Source organism: Hakea prostrata, chromosome 6 (assembly GCF_041222555.1).
Source record: "Hakea prostrata isolate BN-2017 chromosome 6, UWA_Hpros_2, whole genome shotgun sequence".
Classification (NCBI taxonomy): domain Eukaryota; kingdom Viridiplantae; phylum Streptophyta; class Magnoliopsida; order Proteales; family Proteaceae; genus Hakea; species Hakea prostrata.
The window spans coordinates 23,725,150-23,749,730 of NC_142605.1; the positions used below are offsets into that span (position 1 = coordinate 23,725,150).

The following is a 24,581-nucleotide window of genomic DNA, read 5'->3' on the forward strand; positions in this document are numbered from 1 at the left end:
AAGAAAGGCATTGCTTGGAAAGTTGGGAGGGGAGACACCATTCATATATGGAAAGATAAATGGGTTCCTGGACTAACAGATTGGCGAATTCCAGCCTCTATAGCACCATAAGAGGAGATAGTAAATGTTAAAGATCTAATTGCTATGGATGGTACGTGGAATAGAAGCACTCTGAATACCTTGTTTCTAGAGGAGACTTCCTTAGCCATTCTACAAATCCAATTGCCAATGTTCCCTGTAGAGGATCAACTCATTTGGGCTGCTAATAAGAGGGGTATTTTTACAGTAAAATCAGCATACCACATACTGATCAATGAGAAGTAGGAAGCTAAACGAAGAAAAGCTTCAACTTCAAACCGGAAAAAGTGGGAATTAGTGGATAAAGCAATCTGGAAAAAAATATGGAGTCTTAATGCGTTACCGAAGGTGCGAGCACTACTATGGCGTGCATGTGACCAAGCTCTAGCAGCTGGAGTGAACTGCCTACATAGAAGAATGGAACTGGATGATAAATGTGCTAGGTGTGGGGAAATGGAAACCACGGAGCACATATTTTTTCATTGTACTTATGCGAGAGCGGTTTGGTTGGGTTCGAACCTAGGACTGCGATTTGATGAACGGATGGATTACACGACTGATCGATGGATTGCAGAGTGAGGGCGATATAAAGTGGTGGACAAAGGTATCTATAAGTATCTGGAAGTTCAAATTGGAATTATCATCTGGTATCTATGGAGAGCCAGAAATATAAATCTGTTTAATAGTGGCAGCTGCTGGCTCCCTACGATGTGATTCAATCATTCAACTAGCATCAAAGGCAGCAATAGACTTCGTCAAGGCAAAGAGTACCAAAGGTGACTCAGGAGCTAGTCAGCACAACGTGGTAAGTGATCAACTACGAAGGAATCGAGTTGATTGTTGCTCATGGAGTCCTCCAGAAAGGGGATTACTAAAAATAAATTCTGATGCTGCACTGAAATTAGACAAATCAGCTAGCGGAATTGGTTTTGTTGTAAGGGATTGGCGAGGAGATCCTGTATTAGTAAGATTGATGCCACTGGTATTCGGAGAAGCTAAAGTTGGAGAGGCTTTAGGTATCAAACATAGCTTATGGACTGCAATAGGAGAAGGCTGGCTTCACATCATCATAGAATCAGATTGCCTTAACGTGGTAAGACTGCTCTTACAACCTGATCTTCCAGTTCCAACTTGCTTGATGAATGTAATTGCAGATACCCGTCGGCTTGCTTGTGCACCCATCTCATGTATTTTCTTTTTTGTTCCAAGGAATGCTAATTCTGTAGCTCATTCCTTGGCCCAGGAAGCCCTGGCGCTTGAGACGGCGTTAAATTGGCCTATTTCCACTCACTGGTTGAAGGAGCTTGTTCTTCATCCAGTTTCCATGTTTCGTTCTTAATCGAGTTTTATACAAAAAAAAAAAGATAAGCCAAATGTTCCAATGCTTTCCATTGCAAAAAATATCAAATACATAGTATCTAGTTTTTTGGGCTTAAAGTTTATTTTTATTCTTAGAAGGTTTAATATTGTTGCAGACCTTGTACTTCGGAAGGCCCTATCGCTTTTGTGCATGATAGATTGGTCGTATTCCACTGAGTGATTGGTGGACATTTGGTAACCTACCTCGCCCTACTCAGTCTCTTGGATGAAAGTGTTTTCAACCAAAAAGAAAAGAAAAACACCGATTTTAATTTAGAAAAGAAAATAAATTATTTCATTCTTATGAAAATTACCTTTCTACCCTTATTCTGATTGCATCAAATAGTATTCACTGGTTCACATTTTGCTACGTGGACAGGTTTAAAGTTCATAAACATAAAACAAAAAGATATTTATAAGACACCAACCGATAATCTGACATATATACCCTCGTCTTCCAACGAAAAATCTTAGTCTTAATCAATCATATCAATCTCAACGGCCAAGTCTGAAATTGATTCTTCAAATCATGATCCCAATCTAACGGCTTTGATCATCGTCATTACAAAGATGGACAAAATTTTTTTATTGGGGCAATTACGTAATTCCATAAGAATCTAAAATATCTTGAGCTATACATTCTCTCCAAGTCTCCTGGGAAATAAAACCTCGAAGCTCCACCCTTCATCTCCTTCTTATTTTTTCTTTCTCATCTTTCCGAAAATGCCTTCTTCTTCTTCTACAGCTCTTCTTTCATATACTCCTCCAGCTTCAACCATAATCACACCTTCAAACCTAAATCCAATTCGTCAGCATCAACTTAATTTCCTCTTCTGCTCTCCAATCACACCAAGAAGAACAACACTCCATCATGTCTCCCTTAAGCTCAGAGCTTCTTCTTCTTCCTCTTCTTCTTCTTCGTCTATTACAGATTTTGATCTTTATGAACTTCTTGGCATCGACAGCACATCCGATCAATCGCAGATTAAGTACGCTTATCGCTCATTGCAGAAACGATGCCACCCGGACATCGCCGGTCCGGCAGGCCATGATATGGCCATCATTCTCAACGAAGCTTATTCAGTTCTCTCCGATCCGAATTCGCGTTCGATGTATGACAAGGTAAGAAAGGATTTTCTGCAAGTAGCATTACCATTACCATTTCGATACGATAATTAGTGGTGAGGAAGAAAAATTCATCCTCTATTCGGTTCGGCTTCGATTTGATCAATTCGATTCAACTTCAGATTCCGCGTTTGACTTTGATTTTAGTTTCGGTGTAGGAACAATCAAAGTTGGAGGAATTTAAAGGCTACACTGGAAAACCTCTCTACTCAACCTGGTTCGGATCGGAAACGGAAGAACGAGCGGTGTTCGTTGATGAAGTGAAGTGTGTAGGGTGCTTAAAATGTGCGTTACTCGCCCAGAAGACGTTCGCTATTGAATCAGCTTATGGTCGGGCACGGGTCGTGGGGCAGTGGGCTGACCCGGAAGAGACAATCCAAGAAGCTATCGAGGCATGTCCTGTTAATTGCATCTGGTAAGAAATATAAACAAAACCCAAACCAGATTATAAATGCGTGGTTGGTTCCTTTTTACTCTGATTTATGGACCAGAATTGAACCGATATGGACCGGTTACAATTGCGATATTTATTAGTTTCCTTGACCTTACATTAATCGATTTGGCCCTATTTAGCTAATCAAATGGGTTGGCTGGGTAGGATCTTGCTAGACTGCTACATCTAAGGTGGTGGTGCCTATGGTGTCCCGGACTCCCGTGTCACATGAATGTTACATGGACTCCATTAAATCTCTCAACTGCACAAAAGAATGATTCGAAACATCGATGAAAAATCAGTTTATTTCACTTACATGGGTATAATCTGCTGCACAAAAAAATAGTTCGATTCAGATCAAGAAAAGTGCAACTGATATCAAACGAATTTATGTGACGTCCATCCGACCATGGGCACCAGAGGTACCACCACGTCAAAACCACCAGCCTAGCAAGATCCGGTTGGGTAAGACCAATGTCAAGAACCTTTCTAATGAGATTTCATGGTTTGTTGATCTAATCCGAATCAGGGTTGTGGAGAAGTCCAACTTAGCAGCCTTAGAATTCCTAATGTCAAAACAACCACGTGCCAATGTCAGAATGAGTGCTGGAAATGCAGTTGGACAACGAGCTCCTGATGTATTAACTGAGCTGGAGAAGTTTCAAACCAGATTTGTTGATGCCAAAAGAAAAGCTGCCAAATCTAGTGATTCGGAGGTAAGGCGCAGCAACGAGGAGTTCAACTTCGAACTATTTCAGTTTGATTTGAATTTAAATGGGCAGATTTGATTTTGGTTTTTTGTTCTAAATTGAAACCCTCAAAAATGTGGTGTGGTTCTTCAGGAGTCGGATCTCCAAAGAGAAGCCAGAATGGCAGCCATTCACACCATCAGATCATTCTCAAATTGGTGGTACTGGGCAGCGCCCAAATCTGGAGAATCACCGGCTGCAAAAACCTGCCAGAAACTGATTCCAGTTGCCAAAAAGCCCACCACTTCACCAGGTACAGACAAGCTTAGAGAAGCAGTTGCTGCCAGGAGACGAGCTGCAAAAGAGAAAATTGGATCCTCCTCATCTAACAGAAGTTACAGCCTAGATCATGAAGAATACTGGAACCCATCTCCCCTAATACTTCCAGCAGCTATAAAAACTGATCAAAACTCCGACCCTAATTCAACTCCAGGGTCTAGGTCTAAGAAGACAGGGTCAGAGGTCAAAGAAGAGTATTTTCTCAGAGATGATTACAATCAAAATGATCCCAACCAATGGAGGATTCCGGTGGCAACGGCGATCATTGGGGCAGTGGTAGCGCGAATGCAAGTCGGAGACCCAGGGCCAAGTGAAAATGGTGGTTTGGACAATCACGTTGCTGGCTCCATGGTGTTACAGATAGTTAATAGCAACTGGTTACAGGTTATTTTGGCTGGGGTTACTTGGTATCTTATTGGTATGGCAGTGGTAGAATTGTTGGGTATTCTTAGAATCAAAAGAGACAATGCAGGTCACACAAGAAAAAGATAAGACTGTATGGTACACAAGAATCTAGTTTGATCATTGGCAAGAATCATTTCTATTGATAATTATAATGTACTAAGGCTGTCAATTTTACTAATCTTGAATATACACAAGTAGGAAATTGGGTCTCATTGGCCAAGTTCCAAATCAAAATGGGAATGGAAGTGAAGTCAAAGTGATGAAAAGATATGCATATGACAGATCCCTTTATAAGCGAATGAGACTTTAAATTTTGTAGACTCACTTTAAATAAAACTTTAAGGAAGCAGTTGATTGAGAAGGAGGAGTGCAATGTGAGGCTGAATTAAGGCATATCCTCTGCAATAGGATGGGAGCACAAAGACAAGCACCCATCAATCAAAGGTACAATAAGATAGATACTTCAAACATGCCTTCTTTGCTTAGCACGCTTCCAGGACTGCTTCCCCTTAATCTTCCATTTCTGGTTCCCAAATGTCTGGTTCTGGTCCTCAATCTCTCGAACCTTCCGTTTCCTACAAAAGGATACATCTCAGGAACTTAGCAACAAAGGTTTGTGCTTATAAACTAATGTATCCAACAGATAATATCATCAGATACAATTCAAAGATGAGTAGCAAACCAGAATGACACTACTCTGCAAGCAAAGAGTTCTGAGAATAAAATTAGTCTCCATGAACTTTTCAAGGGAAGAAGTATCAGCTATCAATCTTTACACTACATATCCTATTTTGAAATACTTATCCAAGGGAAGTAGCACAACTCTGTAAATTGAAATATTTATCTAAGACAACTAGCAAAAGTCAAAAATCATGAGGCAGCATTTGTACCTATACTGCAAGAGGGACGGATCGGAAAGTAGCTCATCTGCAAGGGTTGCTTTCCTCTCCTTCTTCGTAAGCCTACCTGAGTAAAAGTCTGATGCAGACTCGACCACTGTACCAACCTGATTAATTTACAAACAAACAGAGGCTTTGCTAATCATGATAAATTCAAACAAATCAATTAAAAGTTTTTATCTGCTTCACAAAAGTACATACTTCTGCCATAGAAAAAGAAATGAAAATATACTGCTATAATCCATAACTTGCCTGGAAATACTTGGGGAGCGTCTTTGACTTTGTGTCGCCCTTTTTATAATGCCTCTTTGGATCAATAACACTACGCAACTGTGTCACCAACAATTAAAAATATCAACATTAAACAACCATATCTAACACTTCTCTGTCAGAATAAAATCACCAAACTATAAATTAGAAGTTGAAAAAGCAATCTATGCACATATTATTCTGGTTGTTATTGCATTTAGTAAAAGGGTTCAGAAAACCTACAGGACAGTAAAAGATAAACCCAACAACGATAATATATTTTATCAGGCTTACTAATACATACCTAAAGAACTAAAAACTGACATGAGACTCTTGACCAAAAGATCAAGAATGAAAGAAATTAACTTGTCTCACAAACAGCACATCATCGTTTGGGGGAATAATATTATGTGTTTGCTTAGCTTAACCAGAATCGCAATTCTGACAGAATAACTCAAGAGTAGTTCTAAAGACATACCAACCTCAGTGAAGCAAGGTGATTGTCAGAGCCTAAGTCAATCAGAAACACCCAATTGGTTACCATGACTTCTTAGTAAAACATATTCAACAAAACTGTTTCCAGCTTTGCATTACTAAATTTGTAACAACGTAACAAAATCAAGTATAGCCTCAGAATATAGGACCAAAACTCCGAAAAACATCTACTAATCATGAAGCTCCATCTATACATCAAAAAGGTTGACAAGATTCATCATTTCTATCAATGTAATATGGTGCATCTTTGCACTGCTTTAAGGTTTGTCTTTATCATTTTTTAATAAAATTTTTGTTACATAAAATCTATGGGGGAAAACTGCCAGCAAGGAAACAAATTCTGAAGGTGGTAGGGACAAGTGGGGAGGAGGGGAACACTAAAAGTCATTAGGATAACCCAGGGTCAATAGTGATACTCAACACCGAGGAGTTTATATATATATATCAGTGACATACAAGGTAGAAGCACTGAGCCAAAATGGTCACCAAATAGAACGCAGCCGGCCAGGAAGGGAAGTGAGGGAACTAAGAACCTAGATTTCTCCCATCTACTATCGAGACCAAGGGCCTTTCAAGTTTCAAGCTAGGTAATGTGAGACAAGGTATCATTCAAGCTATCATATGATATTTGTAGAGAATAGAACTTCTTACTCTTCCTTGTCATCAAAACCTAAGTGAGATAGGACTATGAATTGAGAAGTCAAACCAGTTCATTAGTTAGATCAAGATAACATTACTAAAACTAAAATTAACCTGAAATCAACTCGGATTTGCCTGACTCCATATAGTGAATTCAACCAAAAATCAAAATTCTTATCACACACACATACAAAAAGACTAAAATCAAAATTCTGAGAAATAGCATCAAAACTAAAATTAACCTGAAATCAACTCGGATTTGCCTGACTCCATATAGTGAATTCAACTAAAAATCAAAATTCTTATCCAAAAAAAAAAAAAAAAAAAAAAAAAAAAACTAAAATCAAAATCCTGAGAAATTACATCTAGCATCAAGTTTTGGAGAAGAACATAAGAATATACCAAGCTGTATAAACGAACCAATTCAACAGACCACTACAACATCATGAGTAAATGCCCTAAGGAACTTCCTTCAAAGCCGCCAGACAATAACAAAGCTAAATCAGAATCACGCTAGGAATTGCACCAACTATGTTTATTTTTGTACAAGTGGGATGCACTTATTCCTGAGTGTCTTAATCCTAGAAGTGTCTTTTTGACTGCACTTAAAGAGGTATCAACCCAGAGAGTTAAAAAAAAACTTCATCTCACATCCTAGAGCCTACATATGCAATTATAGTTGTCAACGCAGCTGGGGAAGAACCAAGGTGATGCTTGACAACCATGATGTGATACTTCAAAAGATGTGATTGTACATGCAGAAGAGACATCATGGACTTCATGCAACTAGATCAAGCAATGATGTATATTTCCATGTAATGGAATGGGAACCTAAAACCTGTTTCCACATGTAAACTTCTGAGGGAAATAAAATGTTCCCACCAAAAAGTGGTGGAAAACATTCCATTACTTTTACTAGTAGTCTGAATTTGAAAAAAATATACATTTCGATATGAGGTTGAGTCACAAGAAGTTGCCCTGTAAATCTACTGAACCATCTTGAAAACAGGATCCACTCCAATATGATGTTGTTACTAGAAGTTCTACTGTATACTTACCAAGCCATTTTTTCCTGAAAGGATAGAGGAGCAATGGGGAAGGTATGCAGCTTGTATAAGTGTCCAATTTTGGTGCAATAAATTTAAGTTGATAGAAATATAGAATACATGAAGGGTTGTGAAGGATAAGGACGAAAAAGAAAAAAGCTGAGGTGCCTACTCTTTGTTATTCTCTTCTCTGTTGTTATTTGAGAAGAGAAGAAAGAAAAGTTGCAGCAGCAAGTATAAGTAGCAGGGAAAATGGAGAGTTGAGAGAGACGTATGTGGCAGAGACTGAATTCAATCAATTAATTTTCTGCAGAAACGTTACAGCTTAACTAATAACAACCCACTAAAAACAAGGAGCAAAGTTCACAAATGTAAAAAACAGGGAAAATAACTAAAACGTACAAAACAGAAACTAAAATTTGAAAAACTCAAATCTACTAACCCAAAACTCCACAAAGCAGTCCTAAACACTCTCCCCGAAGGTTTAGAAAACAACCTTGTTACCTCTGCATAGGCAACCCCTTGACATCTATCGTACAAACTATGAAGCATCAAGTTTGAGAAACTTGTGATGTGACCCTCAACTGATGACTTAGAAGACTAAAGTTACGCATACAGCAATTTTGTAGGTTGCTCCAACCCAGCTCCAGAAGGTTCATTTATGTTGATGCTTTAATATAACAAGAAGTGAAATCAGAAGCCGCACGATCAGCAACTATTTTGTAGGCTATAGAAGTGATTGAAAATTGGCTCCAGTTAGTGAGGGCATTTTGCCCACAAAAGAGTATAACATCCCATGGCTTTTCCTGGATTTAGCATTCCTATGATATGAAAGAAGCTCTTTATGGCACATTAATGTCCTCTCTTCTCTCTCTTCAAAAATTAGTCGACTACATGTGCCTAAGATCGCAGGGAGTACTTTCATTTAACATGACTATTCTTCTTGGTCCACAAATGATCTAGAAAAATTTAAATAACCTATAGAATTTGGTCCTGGTGGAATAAAGTAGTTTTACAGAGCAAATATATTTTATCAAAACACAAAGAAGAGAAGACTAAAACATTGTTGATGTTAATGTTCATGCGAACAGCATCACAGCCCCCATCACACAGGCTTATAAGGCCAGCATTAAAAGGTCAAGCCTGTGATAAAGACAGCCCCAGCACGGCATTAAGAAGACCCAACAAAATAGCTCCATGATTTTGACAAGGCAGGTTTTTAACTGGTCAATCCTAGTTGATTAGGTTCTTTATTTATTCTTGCATGATTAAACAGCTGGATCACAAAGAGCTAGTTTCTTTTTTCAGTCACTCACTACTGTTGTTAGTTTTTATACTAAACTTTCTACCTTAGTAATTGCTATTGTTTTTGCAAGGAAATTGACAAGGAATCATTGAATGAATTTTTGAAGACATTGCTTGCAATCAATTATGGGACAAAATCTCCCATTCAACAGCTGAAATAGCTGTGGGTGAAAGACCACCCAGGACTGAGCATGTCTTGACTCTTTTTTCTATCGACCTCTCTTTTGCTTTGCAATCAACTTTTGTGCCTTGTATTCTACTGCAACCTATCACCAATCCTACTACAATGACTTTTCCCTTACATTAGGGGATCTAACTTTACTCTGAGATGCCCAGTGCCACCACTGCCAGCCACCAACTCCATCATTATCTCCAACTCCACCTACACTCCACCACCACATCCACCTCACCCAACTAGGATTTTTAGAGATGGATCATAAGTCAATGTAACCAGCCCATCCCCCCCCAACCCCCAATGGAAAAAAAAAAAGAAGAAGAAGAAAGAACCACAGAAAGAAGGCCTATGGAAGACATCAGTTGAACCCAAACAGCCCCCTTGTGCATGCAGCAGCAAGGGATGGCCGAATACCCCTAGGGTTATTTTGGTCATTCTCCATGCCCCTCCTTGGGTTTCGTTGGCCTTATTATATTCCTCGTCTTTTGAGGATTCTAAATCTATCTTCTCTTCTTTGATTAGTTGAGTCAAGTCCAATTATCTAGTTTTGTGGGAACCCTAGTTGGAACCTAATCACAAGATTCCTTCGAGATCATGTTTATTTCGTTTCGTTAATTTTTTTGCCCTAGTTAGTTGGCAAGTAATTAGGGTTTCATTAGTAATCTAAATATTCATTTTTTGTTAAGTCCCAGTCCAAGCTTCTTTATGTAAGGCTATACATTGCCCCCACACCTCAATAAAAAATCAGTTGAAGATTAATAATGAAGCTTGGAGTCATGGAGTCAACCACACAGCCTGGGCTGAGTAATTTTCTGAGAATTTCAGCATCCTTCTTCAATTCAATACAAGCATCCTCATGTTACAGCAGCAGCCACCTTATCAAACACATAGAGCCCTCCCCTCCATTACAGCCTTATTCCAGCCCCTTCCCTCCCCTTCGCAGCCCCTACCCAGATCATCTTTCCCTTTGTGGCAGCAACAGGAACAACCCCCCCCCCCCCCCCCCCGCTCCCTCCCCTTGTTCTGAATCTTGCGGCAGAACTGAAAGAAACGAAAAGAAAGAAAGAGAAAAATGAAGAAAGAAAGAAAGAAAAGAAAGATAAATAATCAAGGATCTTGAAGAATTCAAGTTCCATCTGAACTTCCTCCCCCTTTGCAGCAAGACCGCAAGCTCCCAAACTGCAACCTTCTACTTCCCCCTCTTTTCCCAGCCACTAGTTCTTTCCTTTCCCAAGTAATTTTAGGTATCTCATACCCTAACCTTGTTAATCCAAATTATCCCATTCTTCTTCCCATCAACCCTAGTTCATACAAGATGATCTTTGGGTACCTCAACCCTAATAATCTCAAAACCACTTGCCATCCTCATTTTGTTAAAACCCTAAACCTTTCCCTAAATCTTCCAAAACCAAAATACTCAATATATTACCTATTTTGCTTCACCAAACCCATCCCATAGGTTATCCATTAAAATCCAGCCACCTCAAAGTATACCCAAACTATCCCATAGAAAACCAAAACCATGTTATTAGTCCAAATTTGTGCTGGTTCAAATTAAAGACGGTCCTGGAAAGCTAACCCAGACCTAATAAGTTGCCAACAACTATGCTGCATAAACACTTCCACATGAATAAATCTGTAAGCATTTTCTTAACAACCCCCTCTCCTAACAAGGGTGGTGGGAGCACCTAGCATTTCTAAGATGATAACTAATCACATCAAGTAATGGTCGTGACATTGTCAACCAAAATAAAGATGCAAGTAACCCGCTACTGTTCTCATGTTCCATCTCTTCATAAAGAAGATATCCATAAAAATCCATACTAGGCCTTTCCAGGCTGCAAAACATGAGAATCACCACAGCCAACAAGATTAACCATTTTTATAAGCGCCCAAGTCATCACAAGCCTAAAACTGCTCAGATCAGTTTCTAGAGAAAATTTGAGAAAAGTCAATTTTGAATTGAAAACAAGGAAAGACAACACACCTTTATCATTTGCATATCTTTCTTTAACTCCGGAGTGATGGTTGGGGCAGGCATATCAAACCTGCTTACACAAAAAGTAATTATAAAATTACATTCCAATGTGCAACTGTGAAAAGTTTGTTAGCATCAGCATCACTTACCAGCTTTTACCGGCCGTATCTTTAATTTGTTTCCGCAGAAGCTTGTTCATCTTCCTAGGGTCATTTGGTGGAACAAAAAGTCCATCAATAAGCTCACTCTGAGGCTTCCATACCAGATTTTGGGGTAGCTTCGGTAATGCCTCAGGCCCACTTTTTTTCATAGATGGGATAACTATTTTTGGCTCCCATGTAAGGCCAGTGCGTCTGTCAGGCATTCTATTGGAATCAAGACTCGAACAGTCTGCCCCAGCTACTTCAGGCCCATTCTTTGTCATATCTGGGATAACTATATTTGGCTCCCATGTAAGGCCAATGTGTCTCTCAGGCATTCCTATTGGAATCAAAACTCAAGTAGTCTGCAGTAGTCTGCCAGGCAATTTTTAATACAGCAACCTATATTTTAATTAAAAAAAGAAAAAATCACAATATCAGGTTTGGAAAAATCAAAACGCCAAGAAGAATGGGCTGTCGTCAAAACCACACTTAGGTGACCCTTAATTATGAGAGGAACCATTTACATTGGAAAAAAGATAACCAAATAAAACAGAAAATATCAGCACATATAACTGTAATTGTAATAGGTGCTACAACTACTAAAATTCTTCTTGAAAACTCAGCTACCCTGAATCATTGGCTCCGCACAGAAACATGGAAAGGATTCACCAATCAATAAGGGGTTGTATGGCAATGATTCTGTGCCAAATTTCACAATTCGGCACAAAATGCACTTTTTGCTTCTGTGCCGAATTGGGCAAATTTGGAACAGAATTTGTACTGAAATCTTGTATGGTTGGACGCAGATGGGCACGTTTCTCCAGCAAACCCCTCTTTGCCGAACTTCCCATCAAAAAATAAAAACTGCAAAACGAAAGACAAGGAATGATTGTTCTTCTATCTTAAGTTACAATCCCTGCAGCCTTAACGTGATCCTTCATGCCAACGACATTCTTGGCTTACCTGCTAGAGTCTTAATCATCTTCCATAAAAGTAAGAAGACTCCGCAGAGAGGGAGCAAAGATTGCCATGCAAGTACCATTGAAATCTTCCAGTTTTTCATGTTGAGGTGAGGCTATGGGCTTTTAGCCATAAGCTCAAATTTCACTTCTAAGAGACTAAATAATTAAATTCATAGGGAAGTGGAGGAATTTCTCAAAGCAGAAGACAACTTCATTATAAAATTTTAACAAACCGAAAGCAACGTTTATAACAGACTGCACCATCACAAATACCCATATAAAATGCATCTATCTCAACCTCTTAATCTTCTAGCTTGACAAACCCAAATCTCCATGCTTGTTCTTTGAACCCTAACCACTAGTGGGTCATCTCTTTCTCTCTTTTGTGGGTATCCAGGGCAGCAACCAGATGGGAAGCAATATGCAAAGTTATATGGAAATACCAGCAGAAAATAATATCATTCAGCAAACAGATGGAGGCAGAGCTTAATGGGAGAGCACGCCCATCAGGGCACACTTGCAGCACTTTAATAATGGGTAGGAAAGAGGAGAGTGGATACAGAAATTAAGGTTGATAAAGTTACTCTTTTGCTGAAACAGGCCTCACAGAAGGGGATAACCTGAGAAGCATGATCAAGCTATTTGTGTATGAAAAGTGTCTCATGTTAAAGAATGGGTATTCAGAACAATATACAAATGCAGTAGAAACAGTTCATGAATATCTACAAAATTTATGTTTCTTGAGATCATCTTTTCCTACTATTATTTACTTTAATAGACACTGCCAAAAACAAAACAAGTGTAAGACATTTGATTGACATACATTATATTGGTAAGCTAAAGTAAATAAGAACAATAAACACAAAGTGAAGGAGATGATAAAGTATTGTGTACACCCAAAATTAAGATAAGCATTAAGAACCTAATGTAAGAATATCAACCTTAACAATTACTACCAACTCACTGCAAACAGCTGCTCTCTTATATCTATGTGCTGTCTTATTGTAGAGTTGCTTTCCCAAGTGCAAGCTTATAGCTACTTCCACCCAAATATGCTAATTGAAAAATGTGGAAGATGACCATCAAAGAAGTAGAAGTAATTTGCTCTGAATTATAGAAATTATAACTTGATATTTTGCTCTTCAGATGCTTATTCGATCCATTTCCACTCCAAGCTTGAAGGATGTAGCTTCTAATTGTAAAGCTTTAGAAGGGAAAGGGAAGGGGATGATTAGCAAAGACCAGGAAAAGAGAAAGAGGCCCATCACATTACAGAAAATAATCCGGCCAAAGGCATATGAAAATACATAAGAAGACAACCCATTAAGCTAGCAAGTATAAAACAGAACCACACCCACATTCTATAATCTCAGTAAAGCGACGAGGTAGCCACTCCAACTCCATGAGAAAAGCAAAATAAACGTAATAATCTAAATAGATAAAGAAAAGCAGAAGAAACTCAACCACTAACAAAAATTAAATGAAATAAAACAGGAATTCAAGTTGCAGAAAAATAAGTTCATATCATTCTTAGCATTAATTGAAACAGCGAATGACTCCAAAACCCCGTTTCTCGAACTTTAGATTCCTCACATCAACAAGGTGAAGATACCAATGCCTCGAAGTGGAAACCTAAAATGATCGCAGACTAACCTGAAGTTGCTGGTTTGGTTTCACACACCAGGCTTCAGTTTACCCCTGAGCGGTTGCAGAGTGCAGAGAGGTTGGGAGAGTCGCGAGATCGTGGAGAGAGAAGAGAGAGCAGAGAATATAGGGCTAAGATTGAAAATATGAGGGAATTTACGTCGATCCTCTTATGCTGGTGGACCGGGTTGGGTCGACCACCCCTTGCCTAGCTTGGGCCTTTGGGGTAAATTTGAAAAAATGGGTTTTAAAACCCTAGTTTATTCCTCTACTCATCGTAAACATATTTCTTATTACTAGAATGGGGTTGATGTATTTGGCCAAAAAACAAGTGGGGTTGAGATAAGGGTGTCAATTTGTAGCCCGAACCATTAAATTTAACCGAACTGGTCTGTTATAGCCCAAAACGGTCAGGACTGAACCTTAATTGGTTGTGTTTGGACTGAGGGTGGCAGAGCTAAATACTCTCTGTACTATACTTCTCATATATTGAAATACATTTTAAACTTCTCACATCAGTTGGAGGGTGCGAGATCTTTGAATAATTCTTCTTGTATTTTTGGTGAGTATATGGGGTTTTTTTTGGGTAATCTGGTGAATATATAGGTTGAGGGAACTTCATTTGGAAACTTAATATTTGACCACTTCCATTAATAGGTTCTTCTGGTGGGCAAAATCAAAGGTCTTCCAATCAATTTGGTTGTAAAAATCATGCAAAGCAAAATGGTTTAATCAAACAATTCTCGATCGATTTTTCTGTTTGTTGAAGCAAGAAATACCATAAATTGTTTACGGTGGAGTATTAAATGGGTCATTATTCTTTTCTATCACTAGCAACCATAGTTAGGGCTGCAACTGGGCCGGGCTTTTGCAATCCCAAGCCCAGCCCTATATGGTATAATTTGAGCCCATTCCCGCCCTGGCCCTAAGCCGTACAGGGCCAAGCCAAGCCCATTCCCGCCTTAATTGGCCCTAATTGGGCCGGGTCGGGATGGGTTGGCCTTGATTGGCCCTGATTGGCCCTGATTAGCCCTGATTGGCCCTGTCCCTGTCCCTGGCCCTGATTGGCCCTGTCCTTGGCCCTAATTGGCCTTGGCCCTCGCCCTGATTGGCCCTGACCCTGATTGGCCCAGGCCCTAATTGGCCTTGTCCCTAGCTTTAATTGGCCATATCTTTAGTCGTAAATATCAAATGTAAGACAGGTAGGAATTAAAATACATATTAAAGTAATTAAATACTTAAATTCCAAACTCAATTCTGGAAAATAAAATATTAAAGATGTTAACAAATAATCCAAAACTTAGATTCAATATGTATTTAACTATTTATATCCATTTAGATTTTAGAGAAATAGAGAAATCCAAATTTCTAGGGTTTTTTAATTTGTAGGGTTTTTTAATTTGCTCTCTCTCTCTTTTATTCTGTTTTTTCCTTTGGTTTTTCTCCAGCAGCATAGAGTTAAAATTATTCATGAAATATAATAAGTAGAGAGAAGAATTGTAATTAAATTTAGGCATATTTGAAAGTCAAGTCAATTATATAGAATGTCAGTCCATAGTTCTTTCTCATTTTCTTTATTACCAATGAAACCCTAACCCTTGCCTTAACAAGCAAGTTTTATCAAACCCATATAAAAGTACTTTTGCTTAAAAAACACTCAACATTAATTCAAATTTTCCCAAAACAAAAGCACTTTGTGGGTTATTACACCGGGGTCCTCATTTTTTTGTCATCTTGTAAAATGGATATTATATGATTTACCATTTTAACCTCACTTAAAATGTGAACACACATACATTTTAAACATACATTAGAAGCACATACACTTCAAAGACCACATACTTAAAAAACAACTAGAACTGATTTTTCGTAGAGAACTAAAAATACGTTTCTAACTTGTTTTTAGTTTCTGTATTTTTTTTTCTTCAATTCTTGGTAAATAGAAATAGATTGTATAAATTGTACCAAACATTATCAACAATGTCTATTTAGGTAAATTCAAGAGCAAAAATCATACCAAAAGAGGCAAGAGTCCATTTTATTTATAGACATTAACAAGTTGGAGAGTTTACAAGAGTATAAAATTGTACACACAATAGTATTGGAGTCTTTAAGGATTAAAAGCATAACTAACCTTGAAAATTTAAGATTGATAAATTTAAAAAAAAAAAGAAAAAAGTTAGGGACTTACATCAATTTTTTGTTTTTTTGGTAAACAACAATCTTATTCAAAGCGGGCGGGAGGAGAGGGTGAACATAATGCCACCAACCACTCATTGAAATCAACTATTTTTTCGGGCTCGAAAATGAAAGAGTCTTCCTGGTTAAGAGATCTGCTATTACATTTGAACTCCTAAGAATAAAGGCAGAGATATAATGCTAAAAATTATCCATTAAATAATGGATATCTTGGAATACAAGTTCTACTATCATCAGTGGTTGAAACTCACCATTAAGATACATTAATTTTTTTTTTTTTTTTTTGAAACATTGCTTATAAAGTTAGGCTATCATGAATTCTTTCGTTTTCTATTTTGCTCAGGAAAAGAAAAAAAAAACCTCAAAGGTTAAACCACAAAATGAAACAGTTCATCCAATTTTATTAAATGGAAAGTTCTGCAACAACTTTTTTTTTATGAGAGGGCAGGAGATCTTAAAAAGAAAAAAATTGAAAGGATAAATCACAAAATCAAACAATTCATTGGATTGTATAAAATTGAAAGTTTAAAATTTATTTTCGATGAGGATTTCTCATTCTTCTCGAAAAAATTGATGCATCAGATATTGATTTTTAAATGTAAAATAATTAGGATCCTCAAATATGTTTAGTGTTTCATTTCCAGTAGAACAAATCATATGGATCGTTACCAAAAAGGTTCTAACTTCAATGCTTCACATTAAATGCATAACGCTTTCCTACCAATAGTTGAAATTGGAGTCTTGACCGATATTTTGATCTCCACCATCCGTCTCGCTTTCAACAACCAGCAAGATAAGACAGTCGAGATTTCAATCTTGACTGTTGACAACAGGTATTGCGCATTAGCATTCAAGTCTCGGCCTTGCCGAAAAGGGGCAAAGAGAAGGTTAGAGTCACCAGCATAGAAGAACCTTGACAGAGGAGGGTTTTTGAATTAGGGATTCTTAATCCCTTATAAAAGTTTGACAGGATTTGAGATTTTGGCTTATGGACCCAGGGGAGGTTAGATTTCAAACCAACCTGACCCTACCCCGCCCATTGACAGCCCTATTTCCTTCTATATAAAACGTACTATACATTAAAGTTACATGCTGATGTCTTCGGTGCTTCCACCCAGTAGTTCAGTTCATGAACATTGAAGTTCCCTTCCAAGGGAGTATAAATTTATAATCGGTACATGGAGATACAGTTGGAATGGAGAAACAACACAGAAGTACCACAGGGCTCAGTAGCGGTACTTTGTGGAGTAGTCTTTGGGTGCAATCACCAGACCACGACCCTTTCGGGCTCCACGATAAACAGTTTCAACAATGTCAATGAATTCCTGCTTGTCTTTAAGAGCCCAGTTGATCTTGTTATTGTTTCCAGTGCCCAGATCAATCATGATGTGCTTGTTGCGGAAGAAAAACATGACTGTTGAGGGATCGTAAAGTTCATACATGGTATTAAAATCTGGAACTTCTGTGATGTCCACCAAGTAGATTACAGCAAAATTCTTTATTGTCTCTGCAACGGATGCCAGCACCTCATCCATCTGAACCCCAACAGATCACTAAACTTGTGTCAACAGAAGGAGAAAAAAATGCAACTTGAAAGCCTGAATTAGGATATATAAATCAGAAGCAAAAATGAAGCATGTATAATCCAGGTTTTAGTTCCAATCCAAACTCAACATGACAAAAGCTTTCATCTGGGCAAATGAAGATGACACCATCCAGGCAGAAGAAGAAAAGCAAGAACTTCAAAGAAATAATGTGCACATGAATGTCAAATTCTGGAAAATAAGACAATATACAGCAGTTTCTGATTACAATACAAGCTTTATAAACTCTATGAACACCTTACCTATGATCCTGGTAACTCAAGCTTCCATCCAGAGCATTCTCAAGATTCCAGAGGAAGAGTACTCTGTCTCTGGTTCCAGTTGCAAGTTGGTCTATAAAATTTTCCCCGATAGGTGGACTGCAAAATTATGCAGCATCTTTTGGCTCATGAAGTGCTGGAGTTACTGGTTCCATCAAGTTGAAGCCACCCCAAAAATGGTGCTAGTATTGAAGTCCATAGCCATTTGACTTGGAAACTGATAGAAGGTATCCTCAGCTGCCGGTTTTCATCAATGGCAAAAATGTTCTATGGAGGTTACATTGATGTTCTTGCAAGTTATATTAGCGGTTCTGAAAAGCTCAGAAAGGGGTCAATCCCATTGAAGTTCGTTGTTGTGGATGAACTGATGCCTTTGACACTCATAACTAGATCCTCACCCTCTCTTCCTCTGTGTGTATATGAGTAAACTTGACCCTCTCTTGAACAAAAAATGTTTTTCAAAACAAGCTCCCCAATATAGAGCTTCTCTTCAACTCAGGCTCATTAAAAAGTAGAAACTAAACTGCTTTGTTTTTTTGTTGAGAGAGGAAGGGGGAAGGAAATGCAGTTTAGAAGAACCTTTCCAAATGACCCCAAAAAAGATAGAAAACTAAAACTCTCCCAAAGACAACCATGCCAACTGGACCAACTTTTTCTTCTCCTACAGTTAATGCCATTTCAAACCTTAAACATACAAGGGGAGAGGTGAATTGTAGTGAAGTATCGGCATTTCAAGTCTTCAACATACAAAGAGAGGGAAAGATAATTATGATCATGGATCCACGGTGTTCTAATCACCTATGACCAAAGGTGAATGAGAGCTTCTCTTTACCTATCTAAGCAACTTCTTCTCCAACAAAAGACCCCAAATAATCTTCCAAAACAAAATAAAAACTTACACCTCCCATGTAAACAGAAGCATATAATAACTAAAGTCCTCAGAAAGGAAATTCTTGACCAAGATAACTTCAATTAAGAACTTCCAGATGGAGAAAAACAAGATATCACAATTAAAAGGATGAAGAACAATTTATGACTCGACAAAACTTCTAGCCAGATCAATTAAAGCGAAAAAACTGAAAGAAAAAAGATAAAGAGTTAAAATTCAAAAACACATCCAAACCAATCAACAACAAAAGATAAAGAGAGAACAACAATACCTGCATACAGGTTTCGTCCCAGTCATGGCCAAATCGAATGATAACGAGTCGTTCCTCCTCAGCAAGGATTGCCTGATCGACAGCCCAGCCCGAGTGCAAATGCGGCAGAAGATATGACATCTCTCTCTAAACCTCCCAAGTAAGATACCTTAAAAATCACGCACTCGAAAGGCAGAGCAGAAGAACAACACTGAAGCAGAACTGAAGAATGGAGAAGAAGCTCTTACGAATCAATCACTCCCAAGTTCCAAAACTGGTCTTACCTTTATTCTCTTAATTAGACGATTCTAGAAAACGAAGTGGATTCTGGAAGGATCTGCCTCGTAAATCTTACATTTTTAGGGGTAAATTAGTAATTAAATCATGGACATTATTTTCATTTTTCGCTTCCATCGTCTCTTGGTTCGGGCTTGGAGGGAGGTTTCACGCTTCACCTGCTAAACAATGGCGGACTCGTACGAGAAATTCGAGACCAGGAAAAGAAACCCAGATTCAAAAACTGCAGAACGTGCAGAACTATTTCGCATCAATGGCGAAACCAATTCTCCCTGCGATCAACACCACAATCGATCTCTGCCGAAACCTTTCGATCCCAATAATCTTCACGCGTCACAACCATAAGTCGCCATCTTTGGTTAATTGCAAAAGACTTAAGGATGGTTTCTCTAAGAAGTGATGAGAGCAATTGAGGTCAATAAATTTCTGGCATGGATGTGTTGGGTCAGGGTAGTTTGCAGAGAGATATGTCTATCTGTTTAAATTGAATCTGTGCTGTAGCTAAGATGAAAATGGTGTGTTAGTGTATATACGTTCGTGGTTGCAATTTTCTCTGTTTCTTCAGAGTTATCCTTTTCAAAGATTTCATCTTTAACTTATCTTATCTCCAATTGATCCAGGTTTGAAAATTGGGAATTTTGTTTTTGTTTATGGTAGACTAATTGCAGAGATTGGCCAAGCATGGAATGGAACTGGTTATACAAAACCACTCTTAGACTTCTCAAGCTGCATTGATATTCCTGCAACTCTGTTGAAGGTTTCTGTTCTTCACCTTTATGCAATTGTTTAAACTGCCAACGATTAGAAATTTCTTTTTCTTGCTTTACTTTAAGTACAAAAATTGCAAAACCAAATGATTCCAAAAAGAAAAAACTTTGATAACTGTAAAGAGAGATTTCTGTTGAATTTTTTGAATTTTCATTCATGGAATCCATAAAAGTTAGAATGGGTAGTGTTGAAGTTGTTGATTTTTCCAACAAATAAACACTTCCCCTGATACAATTACACAAACGGATTTAATTCCTTGGAATTTCAATGGAAAACTTACAATGAGAAATGGAAATGTTGTTTCTGGTTACCAAAATAAAGAAATGTTCTCTTAAAAAATAATAATTAAGTGGATAGAATGGACAATTAAAATGGCTCGGATGGAAGCGTTGCATTAGCCAAAAAATGTGCAATTAGCTGAAGTGCTTGCTTAGGTTTAAAGGTTGGAACTTGATGACCAGCACCTCTTACAGTAACAAATGTTAGCCCATCATAGATGACAGTCCAGCCACCAACCTACAGTCCATGAAAAAATGAATGACAATAAGTATTCAAGAACTAAAAAATGGCAACAAGGGTGGTGGTTAAGAAAGTAAGTAACTGTTTGATAACCCATAAAAAAACAGTTATTAGAGTTTTTTGCTTCAAGGGGAAAAAAAATGTCAAAATCTGTTTGGTAAAATTGATTGACAAAAGTATTCAAGAACTAAAAAATGGCAACAGGGGTGGTAGTTAAGCAAATAAGTAACTGTTTGATAACCCATAAAAAAACAGTTTTTGGAGTTTTTTGCTTGGAGGAATAAAAAAAAAAAGAAGTCAAAATCTGTTTGGTAAAACTGATCTATTTTAATGATAACTACTTTGTTTTAGGTGATTCTTGAAACATAATTTGAAATTTAAAAAGAAATTTTTTTCTTGGAGAAACAGTTTTGATGCAATGTTATTCTGTAAAATTGACGTTCTAAACATAAATCTCTGACCTTGCTGATAGTGTTTTCACTTCTACAAGCAAATTTATCAAATGCATAAAAAAAAAACTTGGTGGGTTATCAAACAAGTCCTAAAATTACCTGTTTGTTGTTTGTATACCAAGGAGTCCAATCCTTACTGATTTTCAATCCAAGCTTCTTAAGTGTGTATCTGGTTGAAGTTACTGGGATTCTACCATCAGTATCTCCACTGTCAAAATAAATAAGCTTAACTCATAAATCAACTAAATTAATTATCCATATTCCTTGATAACCCACAAATAAAAGTTTGAATAAGATACAGATAATCAATTCTAATTACCTATAAACCCAAACACGAAGTCCTCCATGAATAAGTTTTTTTATGATTGGAAGCATGGAAGCAGGTGCATCACTCCAAAAGGAGATATTGTTACTGTTGATCAAAGATTAATGTAAGTAAAACACCTAACTTGTATGTTAATATGACAAAGCATTCCATTGGAAAAGAAGATATGTTCTTCATATGAAAACAAATTATCTATGTTTGAGTGAGAAACCTACCTGCAATGAGTCCATGGGTATGGAATGTTTGTGACATTAGCATGAAGAGCTTTCTGAACATCAGGTCGATTGAAGTAAACCTCAGAGTAATCAGACACACATGGATCATAACCAGCTGGTTTCTTATGCCACTGATCCTGTTAATAATATAATCAAACCAATAATTATCAAAACCTTAAAAAAATTTATTCCTATGTTATAAAGTATTTAATGGAATCACTTACAAATTTTGAGAATAATTTGGGAGCAACGCCTTCAATTTTTTGATGTGTTCTTGCTAGTCGTGTTAGTGTCGATGCATGTAGGAGCATACAAGCTATACATATCGATAATATTGTATACATCAAAGTATTCGTTAAGGTCATCGTTGCATTTGTTTGATACATTTTCAATGCTGAAATCACAATCCTTCTTGATGTTAGAATAAAGTCGATCAGAAATCACAGCATGATCCCAAGCATAGTCTATCATTCCAGTCTGGTCGGTATCATCATCCAATAATGCATTCCCAATCTATATGATACAGTTTAAATAAGATCAAATGTCATATACATAACACCTTCAAAATGAGATTATATTTTGTTCTAATGATAATAATGGCTTAATAAAGCTTGCCAAAAGCCCAAAAGGAAAACTCACCATGAAACCCTTGAATTTTATATAGTCATTCTTTGAAACATTCTTATTGGAATCAAAGATTACTTCAGCAAGCTCTGGAACATAGTGCCCTAAGAATTGTAGAAATTTTTTTAGAGATCAACACAAAAATTCTATTAAAAAAAATAAACAAAAATAAGGCAATTTTTTCTTAATACCTGCATAGCTTTCACCAGAAATATAAAAATCATGAGACTTGTATTGGGGGAATCTTTTAAACCAGTTGACTAGAAAAGCATAGGAATCCTTAGCTGTTGATAAATAAAAATCAGTATAAATATTAGCAATCAAGGTAAAGCATGGAAATAAAATAAATTAAACAAATTGTAGAATGATAATTACCGGTGATTGTATCTCCTAATTCATTGATGTCATTGCTTGTATTTGTATAAGAAAACCCAACTCCAACCGGAGATTCCACGAATAATAAGTTGGCAACTGAGACATTGACCAATGTTAATAATATTGCTTATTGTTCATTATAAATGATTAACTACAATAATTGTGATTTATTGTAGTTAGAGTTTGATAAGGAACCTCCAAGTTAGGTGTCTATCAGTTCCAATCAAGATTATTTAATATAATGGTCAAATGCAAATCTCATGAAAAAGATATGGGAAGGAAAAGAAAACAAGAAGTAGAAATGGGTCAGATGTAAACATATAACATAATTGAATACAAAAAAAATTAATGTTGGCAAGTGGGTGTGAACAAGACCTACCTTTGTTCCATGAATGGTTATTAAATCTGAGCTCTGGGGTGCCCTTTTGCATCAGCAATGGCCCAAGTTCCTCAGCTTCTCCATATCCAATTGAAGAACATCCTGGACCTATAAATTGAGACTAAGAAAGCTAAATTAATTTTCTAAAGTTAAGTTAATGATGATTAACCTTCATATGAATAAGAAATTGTAATTCTCAAACCCTTAATTAGTAGATAGATAGTCTTTGTTGCTTACATCCGCCAACAATTATAATCTAATCTCAAGTATCGATGAAATGGTCTCTCAATAAAAAACTAACGTGCTACTTGTGTAGAAGCCTTCGGCACTAGGTTCACCCTTTATTATAGTCCTTAATTTTCTCTAAGTCAAAGCTTTTATGTGAAGGTAGTGTTATCTTCTATCTTCAAAAGGAGAGAACTAGAACCCTAAGATCATGTCAACCCACATGAAATTCATTTGGAAATGATCTCATTCTATGCTTCATATGGTATATACTTGAAATACAAGTTATATTTTCTATAGCTTAAGCATGACCAATTGAGCATATGGTAGTGTATGGTTTAAGTAATAAAGATTAGCTTTATGTGAATTAGTAACCTAAGTCTTCTGTTATCATGGGATATGCTTGGCATGCAATGCATTGACCGAAATATTCAAAGTTTAATTATGATTAATGATGATTCTCAAGGAAATAAGTAATGCTTGTTCAAACAAGTTCAAGGCCAGGCTGTTGAAATCCTGTTTTGAATGAATCAACAGCCAGTAAGGAAGAACCCTAATAATGATTCATGTCTCTTTAAACAAGGCTGTAAGTCACCATTAACAAAAGATAAAATTCTTTTATTTTCATGCAAAGTGAAGCAAAGATTAGGGAGAAACATCAGGAATGGAAATTTCATCACCTACAAATATAATGCAAAATGAGAGTAAACCCCATCATTTCTCTGTAAAGAGTGCTGTGAGGAGCTGATTATAATCTGTAACTAAGACTACACAAATTTTATAGTATTTGAACCCAACAAAGAAGAGATCAGAAAAGGAGATTAATGTTATGGAGAAGCAAAAATCTGAAATGGGTTAAGAGCTAAGTACCTCCATTAAGCCACAGAAGAAGAGGTTTCTTCTCAGGCTCACTAGTAGCTTCAAAGAACCAATAGAACAGTGCTCTTCCATGGCTTTCATTCACAGTAATATATCCAGCATACTGTGAGAAGTTCAGCACAGGTTGCCCAGGAAGTCTGATGATCCGGTCTGCTTCTTGTTCAGCCAGTATGTCTTGTACAATTGGTCTCTGTTGTCTCGGATAAGAACCACCCACAACCATGGAAGCAAGTACAGAGAAGATGACCAGAAAACCCAGACAAGCGGTTAGAGATGAAGCCATTTCTGCTTCTCTTTCTCTTTCTCTCGTGTGTGGGGTTCACTGTTTTCATAACTTATATAGAGAATGAGTTACGTC

At 37.3% G+C, this 24,581-nt stretch overlaps 4 protein-coding genes across 6 annotated transcripts; 1 reads left to right on the forward strand and 3 right to left on the reverse strand.

Moving 5' to 3' along the window:
* The first annotated feature begins 2,140 nt into the window (after positions 1-2,140).
* LOC149012750 (DNAJ heat shock N-terminal domain-containing protein) lies at positions 2,141-4,515 on the forward strand. Its single transcript, XM_089159134.1, has 4 exons — positions 2,141-2,559; positions 2,721-2,977; positions 3,525-3,711; positions 3,838-4,515. Exons 1-4 carry the CDS (start codon positions 2,161-2,163, stop codon positions 4,513-4,515), a joined length of 1,521 nt encoding a protein of 506 aa, XP_089015260.1. The 5' UTR covers positions 2,141-2,160.
* A 99-nt stretch (positions 4,516-4,614) lies between these two features.
* On the reverse strand, positions 4,615-14,085 carry LOC149012751 (rRNA-processing protein fcf2-like). Of its 2 annotated transcripts, XM_089159136.1 has the most exons (7): positions 13,973-14,085; positions 13,261-13,523; positions 11,364-11,756; positions 11,224-11,284; positions 5,580-5,657; positions 5,319-5,434; positions 4,615-5,003 (listed from the first exon to the last, which is right to left on the reverse strand). In XM_089159136.1, exons 3-7 carry the CDS (start codon positions 11,690-11,692, stop codon positions 4,892-4,894), a joined length of 696 nt encoding a protein of 231 aa, XP_089015262.1. In that variant the 5' UTR covers positions 11,693-11,756; positions 13,261-13,523; positions 13,973-14,085; the 3' UTR covers positions 4,615-4,891. The 2 variants fall into 2 exon arrangements, with proteins under 2 accessions (XP_089015262.1, XP_089015261.1); XM_089159135.1 differs by lacking the exon at positions 13,261-13,523.
* Positions 14,086-17,073: 2,988 nt separating this feature from the next.
* On the reverse strand, positions 17,074-19,428 carry LOC149012752 (thioredoxin-like protein YLS8). Of its 2 annotated transcripts, none has more exons than XM_089159307.1 (2): positions 19,187-19,428; positions 17,074-17,697 (listed from the first exon to the last, which is right to left on the reverse strand). In XM_089159307.1, exons 1-2 carry the CDS (start codon positions 19,304-19,306, stop codon positions 17,389-17,391), a joined length of 429 nt encoding a protein of 142 aa, XP_089015433.1. In that variant the 5' UTR covers positions 19,307-19,428; the 3' UTR covers positions 17,074-17,388. The 2 variants fall into 2 exon arrangements, with proteins under 2 accessions (XP_089015433.1, XP_089015434.1); XM_089159308.1 differs by lacking the exon at positions 19,187-19,428 and adding an exon at positions 18,009-18,414.
* Positions 19,429-19,883: 455 nt separating this feature from the next.
* On the reverse strand, positions 19,884-24,521 carry LOC149012753 (serine carboxypeptidase-like 34). The gene is given in 11 exon segments (XM_089159187.1): positions 19,884-20,746; positions 21,301-21,409; positions 21,521-21,613; positions 21,742-21,878; positions 21,966-22,013; positions 22,015-22,254; positions 22,381-22,469; positions 22,557-22,649; positions 22,741-22,836; positions 23,120-23,227; positions 24,215-24,521. Coding segments are annotated over 11 exon segments (1,455 nt in total). The 5' UTR covers positions 24,507-24,521; the 3' UTR covers positions 19,884-20,596.
* Between the last annotated feature and the right edge of the window lie 60 nt (positions 24,522-24,581).

What these genes read in the sequence shown, in the direction of transcription:
- LOC149012752 (XM_089159307.1), bottom strand. Translation starts at nt 19,306, where the DNA reads ATGTCATATCTTCTGCCGCATTTGCACTCGGGCTGGGCTGTCGATCAG. An exon ending in GGGACGAAACCTGTATGCAG is followed by an intron (nt 17,698 to 19,186) that starts GTATTGTTGTTC and finishes GTTGGGGTTCAG; the next exon opens with ATGGATGAGGTGCTGGCATC.
- LOC149012751 (XM_089159135.1), bottom strand. Translation starts at nt 11,692, where the DNA reads ATGCCTGAGAGACACATTGGCCTTACATGGGAGCCAAATATAGTTATC. An exon ending in GATACGGCCGGTAAAAGCTG is followed by an intron (nt 11,285 to 11,363) that starts GTAAGTGATGCT and finishes TTGTGTAAGCAG; the next exon opens with GTTTGATATGCCTGCCCCAA. An exon ending in CGCTCCCCAAGTATTTCCAG is followed by an intron (nt 5,435 to 5,579) that starts GCAAGTTATGGA and finishes TAAATTAATCAG; the next exon opens with GTTGGTACAGTGGTCGAGTC.
- LOC149012750 (XM_089159134.1), top strand. Translation starts at nt 2,161, where the DNA reads ATGCCTTCTTCTTCTTCTACAGCTCTTCTTTCATATACTCCTCCAGCT. An exon ending in TGTCCTGTTAATTGCATCTG is followed by an intron (nt 2,978 to 3,524) that starts GTAAGAAATATA and finishes AATCCGAATCAG; the next exon opens with GGTTGTGGAGAAGTCCAACT. An exon ending in CCAAATCTAGTGATTCGGAG is followed by an intron (nt 3,712 to 3,837) that starts GTAAGGCGCAGC and finishes GTGGTTCTTCAG; the next exon opens with GAGTCGGATCTCCAAAGAGA.